The sequence below is a fragment of the Diceros bicornis genome, chromosome 27 (genome assembly GCF_020826845.1).
Source record: "Diceros bicornis minor isolate mBicDic1 chromosome 27, mDicBic1.mat.cur, whole genome shotgun sequence".
Lineage (NCBI taxonomy): Eukaryota > Metazoa > Chordata > Mammalia > Perissodactyla > Rhinocerotidae > Diceros > Diceros bicornis.
The window spans coordinates 45726111-45747078 of NC_080766.1; the positions used below are offsets into that span (position 1 = coordinate 45726111).

Below are 20968 nucleotides of genomic sequence, written 5' to 3' on the forward strand. Positions count from 1 at the left end.
TGCAGAGCCTACCAAGTGGCTCAGAGTTCTCTGTGAGCTCTGACCCGACCCCGTGTGTTACCACAGCTAACATGTGTAGGAGAAGAGTGAGCTCCAGTATCCATACCTGTCTGTGTGTAGGGTCGGGTCTCAGTGTTGGCTCTCCTCCTCCTCGTTCCAGCAGAGTGCCCTGCTTCCCGCAGAGCTCGAGGCCCAGTGCCCCGCTCTCCTGGCCCAGCTGGAGGAGGACAAGCAGCAGCAGCTCGCCTCTCAGGCAGAGACTGAGCTGCGGACGTGCCCGTCGGAAGCGTCATTTGAGCAGAAGACCGCACAGCTAAAGGTACTGGGGTTAAGAGTGATCTGTGTCATTGCTTGCCAGCCCTGGCAGTCTAGTGGTTAAGACTCGGTGCTCTCACCACGGCAGCCTGGGTTCGTTTCTGGTCAGGGAACCACACCACCCGTCTGTGGATTGTCACAGTGTGGTGACTTGCATGTTGCTGTGATCCTGAAAGCTATGTCACCAGGATCTCAAATACCAGCAGATCACCCGTGGTGGACAGGTTTCAGTGGAGCTTCCAGACTCAGACTGGGAAGGAGGACCCGGCCATCTACTTGTGAAAAAATTGGCCACGAAAACCCTATGAGTAGCAGCAGAGCATTGTCTGATACAGTGCCGGAAGGTGAGAGGATGGCGCAGAAAGACTGGGCAGGCTTCCGCTCTGCTGTGCACAGGGTTGCCAGGAGTCGGAATCGACTCAGCAGCACTAACAACAGTTTTATTGCTGTCCTTTCTCATCTGCGAGGTAAATAAGAAAAGTTTATTCTAAATTAATTTTGATGAGCAAAATTAAAACAAAATAGTTGCATTTTTTTTTTTTTGGTGAGGAAGATCATCCCTGTGCTAACATCTGCCAATCCTCCTCTTTTTTTTTTTTTTTTTTTTGCTGAAGAAGACTGGCCCTGGGCTAACATCCGTGCCCATCTTCCTCCACTTTATATGGGATGCTGCCACAGCATGGCTTGCCAAGCAGTGCGTCAGTGCGCGCCTGGGGTCTCAACCAGCGAACCCCGGGCCGCCGCAGCAGAGCGTGCGCACTTAACTGCTTGCGCCACTGGGCTGGCCCCAAGTTTCATTGTTTTTGAAACTGAGATTTTTCTAGGCAACTTTTTTCATTTTTATATTTATATATTTCATTTTTATATTTAAATTGGCTGGTCAGCATAGCTTTTCTGCTAAGCATTGTCATAAAATATTCCAACTGAGAAAGTTGGAGCCGTGTGCCTGGCTCTGGTGACTCAGCAACCACGTCAGGGCTCTTCTTGCTTTAATGATCCCGCTTTCACGGAAGGATGTCTGCAGGATGAATGGATACCTTCACTTCTCATGATAGTTGTTCTCGTAGGTTTGTTTTGTTTTTTGTTTTTTTATTTATTTATTATTATTATTTTTTTTCCCCTAAAGCCCCAGTAGATAGTTGTATGTCATAGCTGCACATCCTTCTAGTTGCTGTATGGGGGACGCGGCCTCAGCATGGCTGGAGAAGCAGTGCCTCAGTGCGCACCCGGGATCCAAACCCAGGCCACCAGCAGCGGAGCGCGCGCACTTAACTGCCAAGCCACAGGGCCAGCCCTGTTTTGTTTTTTAATGACAGCTTTATTGAGATATAATTCACACGCCATAAAAATCAGTCTTTTAAAATATACATTTCAGTGGTTTTTAGTTTATTCACAAAGTTGTGCAACTATCACTGCTGTCTAATGCCAGAACATTTGCATCCCCATGAAAAGAAACCCCTGCACATTAGCATTCTCTCCTCTCTGCCTGCCCCTGGCAACCAGTGATCTACTTTCTGTGGATTTGCCTTTTCTGGACATTTATAGAAATAGAATCATACAATATGTGCCATTTTGTGTTTGGTTTCTTTCATGGAGCATGGCGTTTTCTAGGCCCACATATGTGGTAGCGTGTATTAGTACTTGCTGTTTGCTTTCCATGTATCTTATGTCTCTTTTGTTCCTCTAATCCTCCATTATTGCCTTTTTTTCATTTTAATTTCCTTGATGTTTATTTTTCTATATCTTTTTTCGAGTTATTTTCTCATTGTTTACCGGGGATTACAATGAACACCTTACAACAATCTAGTTCAGTTAATGCCAACTTAGTTTTAGTAGTTTACAAAACTGTACTCTCACATAGCTTCATTTCCTCCTCCCTCCTTTGTGCTACTATTGTCATACAAAGTGCATCTGTTTATATTTTTTGCTCATTGCTATATGCAGTTGTCTTTTAAATCAAATAGGAGGAAAAAAGAATTACAAATGAAAACTCCATTTATTTTGTCTTTTATAATTACCTGTATGGTTACCTTTACCAATATTCTTTGTTTCTTCCTGTGGACTCAAGTTAATGTCTAGTGTTCTTTAATTTTAGCCTGAAGGACTCCCTTTAGTATTTCTTCAGGGCAGGTCTGTTAGTGACAAATTCTCCCAGTTTTTATTTATCTGGAAATGTCTTAATTTCTCACTGATTTTGGGTAGTTTCCTGGATATAGAATTCTTGGTTGACAGTCTTTTTCTTTCAGCACTTTGAGTATCTCGTCCTACTGCCTTTTGGTCTCCGTGGTGTCTTACGAGAAGAAAGCTGGCTCTTAGTCTTATTGGGGATCCCTTGTGTTGAGTCGCTTCTCTCTTGCTGCTCTCAAGATTCTTTCTATTTCTTTGTCTTTCAGCCATTTGATTATGAAGTGTCTAGGTGTGGATCTCTTTGAGTGTATCCAATCTGGAGTTCATTGAGCTTCTTGTATGTGTAGACTAACATTTTTTCATCAAATTTGTAAAAGTTGTGGCCCTTGTGTCGTCAGGTATTCTTTCTGCCCTGTTCCCTTTCTCCTTTCCTCTGGGACTCCCATTATGTGTATGTTGGTCTTTGAGGGTGTCCCACAGACCTTTAAGGCTCTACTTAAAGAGCCTCTACTTTTCCTCATTCTTTTTTCTTTCTGCTCCCCGGACTGAATAATCTCATTTGACCTATCTTCATGTTTGCTGATTCTTCTGCCCACTTGAATCTGCTGTTGAGCCCTCTAGTGAGTTTTTCATTTCAGTAGTTGCACTTTTCAGCTCCAGAATATCTATTTGGTTCCATTTGATACCTCTGTGTCTTTACTGAGTGGCTCTGGTTGGGGTGTGCTGTCAGTGCTCTTGCAGGCAGTTTGCAGCTCTGACTTACCTTTCACTTCCTGCTTGTGCAGAGCTGCAGGATCAGTGAAGTGAGAGAGCTTGGAGCTGTGGGGGAAGAGAGAGAATCCCCCTCTGCCCTTTCCCTTAAGGTTCTTATGGCTGGTCAAATAATTAACCAGACAGGTTAGTGGGAGAAAATAATACCAAGTTTAATAACATGTATACATGGGAAAAACCAGGGACACTGCATTTCTCAACACAATAGCAGAGATTCTCGTCTTAAATACCATCTTCAGCTAAAGACAAAGGAGGATGTTGGGGGTCGGGGGAGTCAGTTACAGGAGATTACCACTAAAGCACAGTAAACAAGAGTAAGGTTATTATGCAGATTTAAGGCCTCACCTTCCACACTGATAAGTTTCTAGAAATGAGGTCATCCCCCCTCTTCCCAATACAGAGAGGGAGATACCTTTACAAATGGAGATTTCCCTTATAAATGTAAATGTTTGTCTGGCAACTCCTTGCAGGGCCATCTAGAGAATGTGGCCAGAGAGACAGAATTTTTGATAAGATGGGCTTGTTGGTGCCTTTCCTATTGTAACATCTGTTTTATATTATATTACAGCCATCAGATAGGAACTCCTTCCTGGAACAGATCTTCTATGTCAAATTCTTTAGGCAGTTAGTGGGGGAAGTCAAATGTCCGTCAGAGAAAACAGTCACGGTAAAGAGAGCTATTTCAGGATGGCCAAATCTTGATCTCCCACAGAGCCTTCTCAGGTCTTTCTGGGCACGTGCACAGCCGGATACATGCCCATGCCTTCTAAATTCCCAGGAATATGTTAGAGCTTTTCAAAGCCCCCTGTTGACATCTCATTCTTGACTGTTGCCTTTTAAGTTTTTTTGATCTGCCTGTTATTAACTATTATCACAGCCTCAGGCCACTGTGATGTTAAACAGTTGCTGTTGATCGGTTTGACAAATGGCCTGGGGATAGGATCGTTGACCTAGAGTGAGCTCTGCATCAGGTCCAGCATTGAGAATGAAGCTTTTCAGTGAGCTGCCGGACAGGTCAGTTGGTGGCAGTTGGTAGGGTGGTGCTTTTGGGGAGCTCCAAACTCATTCTGTCATCCCCTCGGCCCCTGGCTACCGGGCTGCTGTTTTCAAAGCTGTCCCAGGGATTGATGGGATGGGGGCAGGTTCAAACACCCCAAAGCTTGCTGTTCTGTTGGAGACTCAGCCTTTGTTTTCAACTCTCTGGATTATTGCAAACCTTTCTTAAATTCCAGAGCTCTGAAAAAGTTTTCAGTTTTTGCCAGTGTTCTTAGTGCATTTATAGAGGAGTGGATTTTTGGAGGTCCTTATTCTGCCATTCTGGAAGTGCTGCCTCTGTAGTTTCTTTTTAAAAAATAAGCTTATTTTGTTAATATAGTTTAACTTATTACATAAACCTTATTAAAAATGTCTTTTATTATTTAAGAAGAAACAGCGTTTATCTTTTAAAACCAAAGGAACTTAGGTTTCTAAATATCTTGATTTTGATGGTCATAATACACAGATGATCTGTTTATTTTGTGTTCTATACGATAAGCACATTTGAATGGATGTTCACTGTGGGTTGCAGCCTTGGCCTTTTTTTTTTTTTTTAAAGATGTTTATTTATTTATTTTTCCCCCCCAAAGCCCCAGTAGATAGTTGTATGTCATAGTTGCACATCCTTCCAGTTGCTGTATGTGGGATGCAGCCTCAGCATGGCCGGAGAAGCGGTGCGTCGGTGCGCGCCCGGGATCCGAACCCGGGCCGCCAGCAGCGGAGCGTGCGCACTTAACCGCTAAGCCACGGGGCCGGCCCAGCCTTGGCCTTTTTGATCACTGCTCTTGACACACAGTACGGACTCATAAATATTTGTGGGATGAACTAAATTCTAGCAAACAAAAGAAAAATGGAACAAGCGTAATTTTATAGCTTAATGGCTTTTTTTTCGTTATTAATGTACTTTTGTACAGGGTGAATTTGAAAGTGAAAAGAAAGCTGCTTTGCATGAAAAAGAGGAGATACACAGACTTGAGTGTGAGCAAGCTCAGCGTTTCTACCAAAAGGAGAAAGAGTCTTTGTCTCTTCAGCTTCAGGAGAAGAGTAACCAGATCCTGCAGGTGTGTCAAATGCGTCTTTTGTTGGTTACTACTTTTTTATGTGTGGTAAAATATGCATAACATAAAATTCACCATTTTGACCATTTTTAAGTGTACAATTCAGTGGCATTATCCACATTCACAGTGCTATGCAACCATCACAGCTATCCATTTCCAGAACTTCTTCAAGATCCCAAGCAGAAACTCTATGCCCATTAAACAACAACTCCCCATTTCCCCTCCCTCCAGCCCTTGTACCCACCATTTGCCTTTCTGTCTCTATGAATTTGACTACTCTAGGGATCATATAATTGGAATCATACAACATTTGTCCTTTTGTGTCTGGCTTATTTCACTTGGCATAATATCCTGAAGGTCCGTCCATTTGTGGCATTGTCAACTGAGGAAAAAGCCACTGCAATTTAAACAGCAGATATTTACTTAGGCAATTGGAATTGTAATTCGGGAGACACAGATTCAGGTAGAAACCCAAAATGTGCTTCAAGGAAGACAAGACAAAGGTTTATAAAGGCTAAAAGAGATAAATTACAGAGGTTGTTTTGCAAGAGTTGTGATTGGCGCCGACGACAACTGTTACTTCTTGGCTACACGTGACTGGTTGCTAAGGCCATCTCTGAGGCAGAAAGTTCTTATCTATGGGAGTAAGCATATTCCTTGGAAGACAGTCAGGATGACAGCAGTGAAGCACAGTTCAAAGGTTACATTCCATCTGGGTGGAGACGTCAGAAGCCCCACTTCTCTAATGGCTTACCAGCTCCATTTAATTTAATTTAATTTAATTTAATTTAATTTAATTTTATATTTTATTTTATCTTATTTATTTTATTTATTTTTATTTATTTTATTTTTATTTTTTATTTCATTTCATTTTATTTATTTTATTAAATTTTTTAATTTAATTTTTTAATTTATTTTATTTTATTTATTTCATTTTTTGTGTGTGAGGAAGACCAGCCCTGAGCTAACATCCGTGCCCCTCTTCCTCCACTTTATATGGGACGCCGCCACAGCATGGCCTGACAAGCGGTGTGTCGGTGTGTGCCCGGATCCGACCCAGTGAACCCCGGGCCATGGAAGCAGAACCGCGCACTTAACTGCTGCACCACTGGGCCGGCCCTCCCAGCTCCATTTTAGGAGCCTTGACATATGTCACTTCTTTCTGTTATCCTGTCCACAGCATATTCAAAATGTTTTGGCTTTTTATGGCCAAATAATACTCTATTGTTTGTAGATACTACATTTTATTTATCTGTTCATCTATTGATGGTTGTTTCTGCCTTTTGGCTATTGTGAATAATGTTGCTATGAACGTTGGTATACCAGCATCTATTTCAGTCCCTGCTTTCAGTTTTTTGGGGCTATATATCTAGGAACAGAATTATTGGGTCATAGGATAATTCTATATTTAACTTTTAGAGGAACTGCCAAAGTGCTTTCCACAGTGGCTGTAGCATTTTACATTTCCACCAACAGTGCAGAAGAGTTTCAGTTTCTCCACATCCTTGCCAACACTTATTTTCCATTCTTTTGATAGTAGCCGTCCTGCTGGGTGTGAGGTATTATCTCATGGTTTTGATTTGCATTTCCCTGTTAGTGATGTTGAACATCTTTTCGTGGGCTTATTGGCCATTTGGATGTCTTCTTCGGAGAAATATCTGTTCAAGTGCTTTGACAGTTTTTGAATTGGGTTGTTTTTTGTTGTTGTTGAGTTGTTTTTCATTATTGCTTTTGAAAGTGTAAATGTGTATTTGTACTATTTTTTGAGATAGTCCCACTGTGTAGATCTTTCAGAGTTGTAATAGTAGTGTTTACTTTCCTTCTCTGACTTCATCATTGTTTTGTGCTGGTCTCAGCCTATCAGTAACAGAGAGAGAAAGCTCATGGGCCTGGGGTTCGTCTTTTATTGGGGTTGAGGGTGGGGGCCTAGGGTTTCATAGGCTTACTCTTCATTGGTGAATTTAAAACATAAGATCGGGAATTTAAAGCATGAGAAGAGAAAAAACAAGTGACCCAAATGGTCAGTTCTTGAAATCAACCAAGATCTCCAAAACAAAGGAGCCTCAGTGGGGGGAGGCGGCCTGGCTCTTTATCCAGTCATGTGGCTGGCAATGTGTTTATTTGTGCTAGCCCTCTTTGAAGTGGATGCTTGGACAGTTAAAGGTTAAGTCAGGCAGTTGCATTACAAAAAGAAAAAAAAAAAACCAACTCTTAGGGTTGTCAACTTAAAAAGCAAATTTGCCTGCTATTTTATCTCAAAATGAGTTTGTTCAGGATGAGCCAAAAGAATTGCAATTCAGGATATGTATGATATGGCAAACCATAGGAAAATCTGGAAAAAAAGGATGGGAGATGCTTTTATGGAGAAAAAGGGGGAGAGGGAGGGGCTGTTCTAAAGGAAAATCCATTGGGGGAAAGTAACAGTTTAGGGCGGCAATGGCTTCTCATTGGCTGAGCTGTGGTGTTTCTCATTGGCTGAGCTGTGGCGTTTCTCATTGGGGGAGCTGTAGCATTTCTCATTGGCTGGTCTGTAGCGTCTCTGATTGGCTGGGCTGTTGTCAGGTGGGGAGAGAAGTCTTCCTTCAGTGGTAAAGTAGTTGTACTTCCTGTGGGAGAGGCAAGCTTCTGTGTCTTCCTGTTTGGTATCATTGAGGATGTGTGACCAGGGGTGAGAGGTCCTCTGGCAGGCCTACCAGACTCTGGTTTTGTTGAGGTTTCTCTTATTAATTTCCGCAGGGTTTATACTACAGTCATCATGCAGGGTCGCTGGGTTGGAACTTCTTAATAGATTGGAGGCAGAGTTTACTTGTGAATGTGTGCCGGGCACTGTGCTAAGCATATTACAGAATTTTATCATTTCTGTACAGTTCTCTCCCACTCATTGTACAGATGCTTCGTGTCACGGAGGCCCAGGAAAGGTTCCATTAATTTGCTAAAAGTCCAGTGGCTGCCAAGTGGCAGAGCCAGGCCTCTCTGACTTGAAACACTGCACGTTTTGGGAGGACATAAAAATGACTCTCAACCAGAGGTCAGTGCAGCGGAGGTCAGTGATCAGCAGCAGGTCGAGAGGCACGTTCCCGGCTGCAGCAGCCCTCCCGTGCTGGGAGCCCAGCCACAGAAAGGCAGGAGGGGGCAGTGTGCAGTGGAGCAAGATGGCTGAGGTGGGAAGGGGATTCCATGAGGAAGAAGGGCCTTTCAAAGTGTTTCTTAAACTTTTTCTTCAAGTACCAGGCATTTCTGCTGTGATGCAATATATGTATTCCTGAAAAACTTCTCCTTCTGTAAAAAAAAATACTAAATATAACGCAGCTCGTGAGCAAAAGAGAGTTGAAGATATACCATTCAAAACTTATGCAATTTTATAACTCAAGTACCGGCACAAACAGTGGGGATCCTAATAAAAGTATTAACACAGTTAAAAAGAAAGGCTAAATTCTGAAATAAGAAAGAAATTGTAGGGGCTGGCCCAGTGGCTTAACAGTTAAGTGTGCGCGCTTCGCTATTGGTGGCCCGGGTTCGGATCCCAGGCGCGCACTGACACACCACTTCTCTGGCCATGCTAAGGCCGTGTCCCACATACAGAAACTAGCAGGCTGTGCAACTATGACATACAACTATCTACTGGGGCTTTGGGGGAAAAAAGGAGGAGGATTGGCAATGGTTGTTAGCTCAGGGCCGGTCTTCCTCAGCAAAAAGAGGAGGATTGGCATGGATGTTAGCTCAGGGCTGATCTTCCTCACAAAAAAAAAGAAAGAAAGAAATTGTAAAGCAGATAGAGCGATTAAAACAGGGATGATAGCTTGATGGAAGGGAGTGTGGGAGTTGAGGAAGAGAGAGTGAAAGACGTCAGAGTGGTGACACTAGGGGACAGACCGCCCAGAGACCCTTGTGGGTGAGTGGCTGGGGGCAGCGCACGCCAGTGCAGCTGTTGCATTCGGGGGGCTGTGCTTCCTGCTGGTGTTCCTTGCTGCCCCTGTCATGAGCGAGCCAAGAGGAGCTCACGTGCTTGTTTGTTGTGGCCAGGCAGTATCCCCAGTCAGAGAATAAATGGTGCTTTAGGCAAACCAGACTCTTCCAAGAAGTTGTTTTCATTGTGAACTAATCCTTCCAGTGTCTTTAAAATGTAATTACTCAGTTAGAATAGTGCTATGAAGTAAGGAATTGTGTCACCCAGGTTAAGTACCTAAGAAGTCCAGTCTTGTTGCTCTTGGAGCTCCTAAGCTCTCCCTTCCTGCCCTCTCCCATGCCTCCTTCCCCACCAGAGTGACCACTCTCCTGATTTTTATAGGTTTGTCACTTACTGGTGTGTTCTTGAACAATATGTTGCTTAGTTTTAGCTGTTTTTGACCTTCGTACAGGGAGGTCTATAATTGCCTGTCTCGTGCAGTGTTGATTGTGGGATCCATTGATGGCGATGTGTGGAGCTGTGATCACTCATCTTCATTGCAGAGTAGTATTCCATTGCATATCGCCAGTTATTCATCAGTAGACTTCGGCTTTTTTCTAGTTTTCTGCTATTAAGGGTAGAGCTGCCATGAGTCTTCTTATACATGTCTCTTAATACAAATGTGCAGGAATTTCTCAAGATTATATACCTAGAAGTGACATTGCTAGATTGTAGGGTTCTGCACATGTTCAACTTGGTCAGGTAATACCAGACTATTTTCTAAAGTGGTTGCACCAGTTTACGTTCCACCAAAAGTGAATGCAAGTTCCTGTTACTGCACGTCCTTGCCTATACCTAGAATGTTCCTACTTTTTAAATTTTTTAAAAATTATTTTATTGAGGTTATATTGGCTTATAACAGTATGTAATTTTAGGTGTACATTATTATATATGAGTTTCTGTATAGACTGCATCGTGTTCACCACCAACAGTCCAGTTTTTATCTGTCACCATATGTATGTGTCCCTTTACCCCTTTCGCCCTCTTCCCACCCCCTTCTCTGGTAACCACTAATCTGTTCTCCCCATCTATGTGTTTGTTTATCTTCCACATATGAGTGAAATCATATGGTATTTGTCTTTCTCTGTCTCATTTATTTCACTTAGCATAATACCCTCAAGGTTGATCCATGTTGTTGCAAATGGCACAGATTTGTCTTTTTTATGACTGAGTAGTATTTCATTGTGTGTGTGTGTGTGTGTGTGTGTGTGTGTGTGTGTATACCACATCTTCTTTATCCATTCATCTGTTGATGGGCACTTGGGTTGCTTCCATGTCTTGGCTATTGTGAATAATGCTGCGATGAATGCTGCATATATCTTTTTGAATTATTGATTTCATGTTCTTTGGAAAAATACTCAGTAGTGGAATAGCTGGATCATATGGTAGTTCTATTTTTAATTTTTTGAGAAATCTCCATAGTGTTTTCCATAGTGGCTGCAGCAGTTTGCATTCCCACCAGCAATGTATGAGGCTTCCCTTTTCTTGACATCCTCTGCAACGCTTGTTTTTTCTTGTCTTGTTAATTATAGCCATTCCCACGGGTATGAGATGATATCTCTACATCATGATTTTGATTTGCATTTCCCTAATGATTAGTGATGCTGAATATCTTCTCATGTGCCTGTTGCCTGTCTGTATATCTTCTTTGGAAAAACGTCTATTCATATCCTCTGCCCATTTTTTGATTGGGTTGTTTGTTTTTTGTTGCTGAGTTATATGAGTTCTTTGTATATTTTGGAGATTCACCCCTTGTTGGATATATCATTTGCAAATATTTTCTCCCAGTTGGTGGGTTGTCTTTTCGTTTTGTTCGTGGTTTCCTTTGCCATGGAGAAGCTTTTTAGTCTGATGTAGTCCCATTTGTTTATTTTTTCTTTTGTTTCCCTCACCTGTGTAGACATGGTATTTGAAAAGATGCCACTAAGTCCTATGTCAAAGAGTGTACTGCCTATATTTTCTTCTAGGAGTTTTATGATTTCAGGTCTTACGTTCAAGTCTTTAATCCATTTTGAGTTAATTTTTGTGTGGGGTGTAAGGTAATGGCTACTTCATCCTTCAGCATGTGTCTGTCCAGTTTTCCTAACACCATTTATTGAAGAGACTTTCCTTTCTCCATTGTATGTTCTTGGCTCCTTTGTTGAAGATGAGCTGTCTGTAGATGTGTGGTTTTATTTCTGGGCTTTCAATTCTGTTCCATTGATCTGTGTGTCTGTTTTTGTGCTGGTACCATGCTGTTTTGATTACTATTGCTTTGTAGTGTATTTTGAGTCAGTCTTTTATTGTTCCATATAAATTTTAGGATTCTTTGTTCTATTTCCATGAAGAATGTCATTGGGATTCTGATTGGGACTGCATAGAATCTGTAGATTGCTTTAAGTAGCATGGACATTTTAACTATGTTTATTCTTCCAATCCATGAACATGGAATATCTTCCCATTTCTTTATGTCTTCTCTTTCTTTCAACAATGTCTTAGAGGTTTCAGTGGATAGGCCTACTTTTTAATTTTTGCCAATTTTGTGGCTATGAAGTGTAGTTGCGTGGTGGTCTTAATTTGCATTTCCTTATTTTCTAATAAGATTGTGTATCTGTTAATACGTTTATGGCCCATTTGTGTTTCCCCTTCTGTGAAATGCCTGTTTGTATCTTTTTCCATTTTTCTATTTTGAAATAATTGTTTATCTTTTTCTTACTGACGTAGGGAAGTTCTTTGTGTATTCTAGATTTCTTCTAATTTGTGTTTTTTTCCTTCTTTCTGTTATCTTTTGATGAACAAAGTTCTTGACTGATGAATTAACTTTATTACCTTTTTTCCTTTTCGAGCTTGTGCTTTCTCTGCCTTAAGAAATCCTTTCCTATTTCATGCAAATATTCTCCAAGATTATCTTATAATTTAACTTTTAATCCACATGGAAGGATATGAAGTAGGGGAATGAATTTTTTCCGTGAGGATTACCTAAGACCTGTGTATGGCATCCATCGCTGCTGCTCTCACATACACGTGGGAGGTCTGTGGCCCCTCTCTTAGGCTCCTGTGGTGACCCTGTGCAAATGCGGCACAGTTCTAGTGGCTGTAGCACCTGGCATGGCGGGCTCCAGCTCTGTTTCTCTTCAGGAATATCTTTGCTGTTGCCTTTTACTCCTTCATGTGAGCACCAGGATCTGCCTGTTCAGTTCCTCAAAAATCTCCTGCTGGGATTGTGGTTGAAATTGTATTGAATCTGTACATTCTTTTAGGGAGAATTGACATCTTTATGTTATAGGGGCATTCTGTCTAAGATTCTGGAGTATCTCTCTATTTGGTTTTGTTAATTTCTCTCTCTGAACTGTGTAATTTTCTCCATGGAGGTCTTGCATATCTTTTGTTATATTTGCAGTTTGATACTTGAGAATAGGTACTTTAAAACCAACAGTTGTCAAGTGTAGCAATGCAACTGGCTGTTGTACTGAGCTTAACGGGGATGCTTGCACTCTTAATTTTTAAGAATAATGTTTGCTGTAGCTGTTTGTAGATGGTTTTTTTCAGGTTAGGGAGGTGATGGATTTTTATGTGACTAGATATTAAATTTGCTTTTTCTGCATTTATTAATATAAAATTATTTTTCTCATTTAATCTGTTAATGTGGTAAATCACAATGATTTTCTAATATTAAACCAACATATCTGTGTGATAAACTAGTTTATACATAATTTTCAGGTATTGCTAGATTTTGTTTTCTAGTATTCTTTTTAAACCTTTTGAATCTGTTTTCATTTTGACTGATCTGTAATTTCTCCTCGTTTCATGACAGTCTCATAAAATAAGCGAGGATTATGCTCCCCCACCCTTTCTACTCTCTGGACAAGTTTGTGTAAGATTGGAATTATCTTTTCCTTAAATGTTTGGTAAAATCATTTAAGGGGAAAACTGAGCTTAAAATTTTCTTTGTGGGAAGATATATAGGACTATTTCTATTTTCTGTTGCTTTTCAGTCAGTTTTGTTGAGATGTTTATTTGCACTTCTCTTTTTCTTGATCAGTGTTGCTAGAGGTTCACCTGTTAGATTTTTTTCCCCAGTTGCTGTGTCCTTTTGGCAGTAGGAGGGAGCAGAGCCGGCAGAAGGAATGGTCTGCTGTCCATAGGCTCTCAGTGGAACCAGCCCTTGTGGTGGCCTGCTGGCCTGTGCTGGCTGGCCATCAGCCATGGGTGTGCCACCCTGAAAGGCCGACCTTGGGTGTGGAGCTCTATGCTGCGAGGCCTGCAGGGGTCTGCCATCCGTTGACCGCCGTCCACTGTCAGCACTCTGGCTGCTCGGGCCGCAGCCGGCTCGGAGCAGTCTGGGCACCGCAGTTCCAAGTGAAACTTGCAATTCACTTTTTTATTTATTCCATTCTCTTTAATTTTTCCAGCTACCTGTGCATCTTAGTCTGATGTAACCAGTTTATAGAATCCATATTTTTTCTGATTTCCCTCCAAGCACAACATTGAAACTGTCTTTACAGTTTGCTTTTGTTCCCGGCAGTAAATTGGTTTCACAGTTGCCCTCTTCTTTTCCTCTGCCTGTGTTTTCTCACACCGTCTTCAGGGCCACATGCTGGTGTCCCTTATCCGTCTTCTCCCCCCACAAACCTGCTCTTCCTGCTGCTAGATACAGAGACGGCTGTGCCAGCGTGGTGCTGCCCCAGCCCGGCTTCTCCACTTGGACTCCACTTGGCTCACCACGCATCACTGCCCTGCCACCGCCAGCCATCCTTGACGGAGGGGTCAGACTGGTGCACTCTGCCCAACAGCCCCACCGAGTGTGCACGGCCATGCTCTGTGGTGTCCCCTGTTCTTCTGTCTTTGTGCGGAGGACACCCAGATTCTCATCAGTGAACTGGCCAGTCATGAGAAGTCTCTGCCGTTGGTGACTTGCTCAGGGGAGAGGCTCTTAGGTGACGGGGCTCAGGTCGCTCTGTTGCTGGGAAGATACACTTGTCACTTTTTAAGCTATGCAGTAAAAACCCCCGTGGTCTGTGGCCACTGCTTGGGGAGCCCACAGTAGCCGTGCACACCCAAGGTGGCTGGTGCCACTCACTCACCCAGCCCACTGAGACACCACGGTTGTTGACTCTTTTTGTTTTTAGAGAGAAATATGTAAGATAGATCTTGGCTGCCTGGCAACTAATTTTTATTCTGAATCCCCGGAAAAGGGATTTTGTTTTGAATTATTATTTGTGAGAATAACCTCTGGTGAATTTGCCCCTTCCCCCTGATGGCTAGGGCAGGCTGGGTTGTTTATTGTATTTTTGTAGGCGATGAATAATGGAGGAAAACCATATTAATAATTTTCACCTTTAATCACCCCTTGTTCATCTTATGCCATTTTTTTTTAAATGGGATGATAAAAATGTCTTACAGAAATTTATTTATAATGAAATTGTTTTAACTAAAGCTTTAACAATTTTCCTCAACAGCTGAGAGACCAAATTTTAACCCTAAGCCGTGAGATAGAAGAGCACCGTTCTGCCCTGGCACAGCTACAGCAACGGCGTGAGAGGGAGAACCAGGAGGGCACGCGCCTCATCTCCATGCTCAAGTCCGACATCGACCTGGCACACACGGAAAGGTCAGCGGCGCCCCGTCTGTTGCTGCTGCCCCAGCACCTTCTCCGCCCGCGGGAGTGCACGTTGATAGCAGGCGGCTGGGACCCTGAGCCACGTTATTCTTGTCGTTCAAAGAGGTTTTAAACATGGAGAAAAGTACTGAGTAATGTAACAGACACCTACATACCTACCACCTTGCTTTGCCAAATCTTCACATTTTGCCAAATTAGAAAATTTGATGCTATAATGCAGGCACAGTTAGTGATCTGTCCCTTTGTCTTGGTTGCTTGGGAGTCTTATTTAAGAAATAGTTTCCTACTCTGACACCATTCAGATTTTTTCCCGTATGTTGTGTCAGCTTTAGTTTTCTTTTCATGCAGGAATAGAATGTGCCTGGAGCTGTTCAGTTATTTGTTTATTTGCATCTGAGATCAGGAAAGTCGCTCATTTTTTCTGCCAGTCTGAGCAGTTGGCTCAGGGCCATGCATTGGAAAGTGTAGCTTGTGGGGTGGCCCTTTCTCTGGGCCCCTTTCTGCTGTGTCCCGTCCACTTGTCTCTGCCCGGTGTCTTATAGTCCTGTGGCTCAGTACTGAAGTCGGGACCTGGCCGGTTCCGCCACCCCTGGCCCTTTGTCCTCAGTGTACACCTTCAAGGGTCGAGAGAAACCAGGCCAGGCGGGCGGGCTTTGTTTAGTCCTGAGCTTGATGTGCAGAGAATGGCATCTTTCTCGCACTGGTGCGGGGTCTGTGTTGAGGTTTCCTCTGATTCTCTTCATAGTTTTCTAATTCTCCATGGAGACCTTGCCTGCTTTTTCTAGCATTTGTTTGTAGCTGCCTTGTGTCTTGATGCTGACCCCTCAGTTGCCCTGAATCACTATGGTGAGTGCAGGGTGGAGTGTGACGGGCTTGGCGGTCACCAGCTCCGCACACTGGAGGGACATGGCAGAGAGAAAAGGACCCCCAGGTTTTTGGGGAGTGTGCCTGGCTGGGCAAGCAGCAGCTGCAGACTCCCTGACACCCACAAATGTTTGGCATTTTTGAGCATCATCACGGGACCAGGGGTCAGCGTGGCCTGGACAGGGTGCAAAGAGGAAGTGGGGGCAGGCTTTGAGGGCGTCTTCTGGCATTTTCTCTCAGAGCAGAGCTGACTTGCCCTCCCTGACCCACTGTCTGTGTGGTCGTTCTCATGCCTACCCCCACACGCTTCCACCGCAGGGCCTTTGCATGTGCTGTGCCCGTCTTGCTTGTTCTCATAACCTCGGTAGCCACCTGCAGGGCCTGGGAAGCAGCAAGGAGCTGTCTGCGGCCTCCCCCAGCTGTTTGTGTGCTCAGGGCAGTCTGCCCCACTGCCTCCTTCCCGCCTCACCTCGCAGTTCCTGCGCCCCGATCTCACTGTCTGTCTCTCACCCGGAATGTCAGCTTGCAAGGGGCGGCTCTTGGTGTGTTGTGTTCAGTGTTTCCCTGTGTTGGGGGCAGTGCCTGTGCTGGGCCTGTGATAGGGCTGTGAGTGTGTGAAGGGATGGGGTGGGCAAGCCTCTTTCCTGCCTACTTCAGCCCTGACGTCTGACGGGTGTGGGAGCTCGTGTTGGCCTGTCTGGCTGGCACATTTGCTACAGCGCTTTGCCCATAGCTACGTCCTGAGCGGGGTCACGATGCCACAGACAGATGAGGCCCAGCTGGCAGGGCTGGTCTAAAAGGATGCAGCTCAGACACGGGTGCAGGCTGGTTTGTGGTCCTATGAAGAACAGAACAGTCCAAGCTTTGGGGTTTGTGTGGCCCCAGAGAGAGGCATGGGAGAGCCACGACTTCCCATGCACGTGGGCCGTGGGTCAGGTGTGACTTCTGATTTTTGAACAGATATTTTGTAAAAGGGAAGAACCCCGAGGCCATGTTTGTACCCAGCTCTGCTCCTGAGGGTCGGAGAGCCTGTGGCGTGGGGACTGGTGGGGTTTGTGTGCTCCCTGCCCCAGGGGAGAGCAGGTGGGGGCGGCCTCTAGACGAAGCTGGTGTGCTCTGGCTCGGGGGCTTTGCTCCACGCTTCAGGTCACAACAGTGCAACACCTTTTACAAGTCAAGAGCAGCAACAGAAAGATCTGCTCACGTTGTCAGAGCCGCCCCCCGGCCGTGCTGCTGTTGTCCCGGTCAGACAGGGCTGGGTCTGGGCCGACGGCCGCTGTCTGGTGTGCTTCCCTCCTCAGGAGAGCTCTGCGGGATGCCCTGAGGAGGCTGCTGGGTTTGTTTGGAGAGACGCTGAAGGCTGCCATCTCCCTGAGGAGCCGGATCGGTGAGCGCGTGGGGCTCTGTCTCGAAGACGAGAGCCCACCCGACATGCAGCTGGTGGGCCAGGCCCCATCTGCAGGTGAGTGCCAGGCCCAGGGCGCTGAGGGCCTCCTGGGGCCGCTGTGCTGGGAGCACCGCCCTCCCCCTTCCCTCCCACCACTGTGCTTAAAGACAGCCAAGCACTGGGCCCCGGGAACCTGCTTCTTATGTTAATATGGGTGTCGTTGTTAGCAGTGCGGGCATGCTGGTCCTTTGCTGCTGGTGGTCGGGTGTGCGGCCATGCGGTGTGTGTAGGCTGCTGTATTTGCTCACATTGTAGCACCAGCACTTGATGAGACGTGGCCTGGGTGTGATGCGGCCCTGCCAGAACTGGACGGAACTTTGCCAGAATGCGCTGAGATGTCTTCAGTGGCTGAAATTAGCAGTCACGTCTGTGAAAGCTTTTTTATGAGCCCAGAAAGTACGCTGGAATGTGAGCAGCCAATTAGGAGAATCTACCGGAGCCTTGGCCTGGCAGTGGACGGCCTCCTGGAAATGGCCCTGAACTCCAGCAGGCAGGTGAGACGTGGCCCCACTCGGCACCATCCTCACTGCCCGTTCTCTGTTCTGTGGCCCCATTTTGGCCCCTACTGCTGATTCTCTTTTTCAGAGAAGGATAAGGGATTGAATAAGTGAATAGACTGAGTCATTGATGATATTACAGCTCCCAGGTGCTCTGCGGGCGCCGTTCATATGGCTTTTGTGATTCTCAACCAAACCCTGCAGGATGAGAGGGATGTTTCCACTTTCCAGGCAGATCTGGCTTCTCTCTCCATTCTCTTCTCCACTGGGTGTGGAGAAACTCTCGATTCTGGGGGGCTAATTTGCTTCCCTTGTGTCATTTTATCTTCTGTCACTACCAACGACATTCTTCTACGTGTTCTTCTTTAAGAAGGAGTCTTTTCTGAGGAAGTAGGCTTGCTCTGAAGGAAAAGTAAAACCTCAGTGTACTTAGTTTAGACCTTATATAATCCGCCCCTTTCTTTTACTATATTTACTTCATGTACTATTTTAATTCCACATTGAATATATTTAGAGATTATCACTGAAAAAGGGCATTATTTTTGTTAACCCTTTTAGAACATTTTAATCAATCAGGAAAGATGTTAAATAGGAATATATGGAAAGCAATAAAAATTCTTTTTTCCAGAGTCAGACCAGTTAAAAAAATGAGGCTTTTTATGCAAAGCATTGCTGTTCAGATCTCAGAATAGCTGCAGAAATTTCCTCCTGCTGAAGGTGCGGAGAGCAACAGTATCGAAACCTGGTTTTTCTTTCTGGCTCCTCCCAGCTGCTGTTTTCTTCCCTTTGTGCCCTCCTATCTTCTCTCAAAAAGAGGACAGATTTGGGCAGCATCTGACGAGTAATCAGGTGTTTTTGATTGTCCCTCCAGTGTCATAAAAGGAAAACAGACACTCACATGTGAGCATCTCGTGGGTGGGCACTGTGTCTGCAAGTGTAACCCGGCCTGTGGCCCTGGCGTCATGTCCGAGCAAGTGCGCTAGTCTCTTGTGGGCTCACGTGTGCTCTCAGTGTGTCCCATTCCTTAGAAGTCCTACTGCATGGACTGTGTTCTGCAGGGCACCCGGTCCCGCAGCCGGGAGGAACATGGGGCCTGTGGGAGAGAAAGCAGGGCAGGTTTTGGGGGGAGGCAGGGTGAGCAGAGCGGAGTCCTATGGGAAGTGGAAAGTCAGCGCAGGGCAGCAGGAGGGGTGTGAGGGGCCCTGATCAGTCGGGGTCAGGGGTGGGGTGGCAGGAAGGGCGGGCAGTGGCTAGTTGGCTGGAGGAGGTGTCATGAGAGGTTGGAGGCTGGGGGAGGTGACCCTAGGTGAGGCATGAGGAGTGGCGGCCTCAGGGGCTGCTTTCAAGGTAAAATCAACAGATTTCAGTAGAGTCTGGGTCTGGAGAAGGCCGGAGCTGCATGAAGTACATGAGGAGGCCGAGGGAGGCCTAGGCCAGGTGCTCAGTTGTCTGTCAGGACAGCGCGGTATATGGGCGTTTTGGATTCAGACATTAACCCAGGCCCCCCAGCCTGGGGATGGCCTGGGAGCCTCAGACTGGACATGCCCGTCAGGGGAGTGCGGGGAGGAGGGGAAGGTTAGGGCCTGGGGCTGAGCCTCGAGAGGGGCCTCGTGGCATCTGGGTCAGGGAGGGAGGGTCTGCAGGCAGTGGGGACGTGTAGGTCTCCTGCCCAGTGTGGTGACTGGCCCATGGTGCCCTTCCTCCCGCACCTCTCCTGTCATTTCTCCACCTGCCGAGACCAGGTGGCCCGTCCCTGCCCAGGGCCAGGTTCTCAATGTCGGCTTCCTGCCACGTGTGTCCTTGGAAGTGCACCTTCGCCTCAACACACGTGGTGTCAGCACTTCACAAATGCACGAGTGTTCTGTGCCGTTTGTCTGTGTCTGTGTGCAGAATTTTTCTTGGTTGAAAATTTGTTGAATTACCAGGTTTAATTATTTAGTAATTGATATAACGTTGAACGTCGAAATTGTTTCATGTGGAATATTTATCATTTCACCAGGATTCTATGCCAGTAGGCTTCTATTGGTATTAATAAAAGTTTTGATGATTTTTGATACACAGTTCCAGTTTTCAAATGTGTTTCAACAGCTAGAGGAAGCACGTCAGATTCATTCTCGTTTTGAGAAGGAATTTAGCTGTAAGAATGAGGAGACACTACAGGTCGTTAGAAAGCACCAGGAGTTACTGGAGCGCCTGGAGGAGGAAAATGCGGCCAAGACGCGGCTGATGCTGGAGCTGCACAAGGCGGAGGGTAAGCGGCGGGCCACGGCAGAGGCACCCGTGACTTTCCTCAGAGAAATGAGTCGCGTTGGAGGCCCTGGGAGCTCTGGGGAGTCCGTGTTGCAGCAGACAGGCCCCTGGGGGGCGTCCGTCCTTGGTACTTAACGACCACTTCTCTTTGAGCTGACCACCTCGGTGTCCCGTCGTGTGGCGAGATGGGAACCTTCATCCTCCCATCACAGCGATGGGCAGTGGGTGCCCCAAGAAGTCACATCTCCGACTGCCCCCGACTCTACGCTGCTGTGTCTGGTGCTCACAGTGGCCTTGTGTGCTGGGCACTTGGCCTGAGGGGGTGTGCGTAGGCGTAGTGTGGAGGCGTCTTGCATGTGGCTGCTCACAGATGCATCGTCTTGTCTGGTGGCTCCCACATCTCACTGGGTCGGCCGGCCCTGTGCTGTCCATCTGGGACCAGGATGCAGGTGTGACCACTCAGCTCTCAACGCCCCATGGCTGATGTCTCACTGGCGCCTGGGACACCCTTGTCGTCCGACTGCTCCTTTCGCTCTTTCATTGGGGCCTCAGCAGCCATGTCTCTCCCTGTCTCCTCAGGTGTCATCGAGGGGTTCAAGGTGGAGAAGGCCAGCCTGCAGGAGGCACTGGGCCGGAAGGAGGCATCCGAGCAGGGGCTCGTTGTCGAGCTGGAGAGCCTGAAACAGCAGCTCCAGCGGGTAACCCAGCAGCAGGCAGAGCTGAAGGAGGAAAACTCCACCCTGTGGAGCCAAAAGGAGGCCTTGGCTGCAGGAGCTGAAGAGAGAGAAGCTGGTAAGAAATGCCAGTTCCAGGAGGGGAGACGGAGCTGCAGAGGGCGGGAGTGTGGGCAGCAGCCACAGGCTGTTCTGGAAGTTCAGCGTTTCCAGAGGGTAGAAAGGACAGAAGACGAGAGCACTCTCAGAGGGAGGCTTGATGTGTGTGGCTCCGGGAAGGTGTGAGAGGTTCCATGGAGTGTCCACCTGTGTTTGCTGCTCCTAGAAGAGGCTGGTTATCCTGGTGAGCGTGGTGACTCGAGTGTTCTTACGTTTCCGTGGGGTC

General features: G+C 46.0%; 1 protein-coding gene across 13 annotated transcripts in view; it reads left to right on the forward strand.

The window, feature by feature from the left end:
* PCNT (pericentrin) overlaps nt 1-20968 on the forward strand; it is a 151112-nt gene that overhangs the window by 53942 nt on the left and 76202 nt on the right. For 9 of the 13 annotated variants that reach the window (XM_058523322.1, XM_058523333.1, XM_058523328.1 and 6 more), the window contains 7 exons: nt 161-319; nt 5163-5309; nt 14691-14842; nt 17017-17177; nt 17418-17656; nt 19748-19910; nt 20489-20701. In XM_058523322.1, the coding sequence (XP_058379305.1) occupies nt 161-319; nt 5163-5309; nt 14691-14842; nt 17017-17177; nt 17418-17656; nt 19748-19910; nt 20489-20701 (1234 nt within the window). The remainder of the gene's footprint in view (nt 1-160; nt 320-5162; nt 5310-14690; nt 14843-17016; nt 17178-17417; nt 17657-19747; nt 19911-20488; nt 20702-20968) is intronic. The other 4 variants (XM_058523327.1, XM_058523335.1, XM_058523323.1 and 1 more) reach the window with 3 other exon arrangements.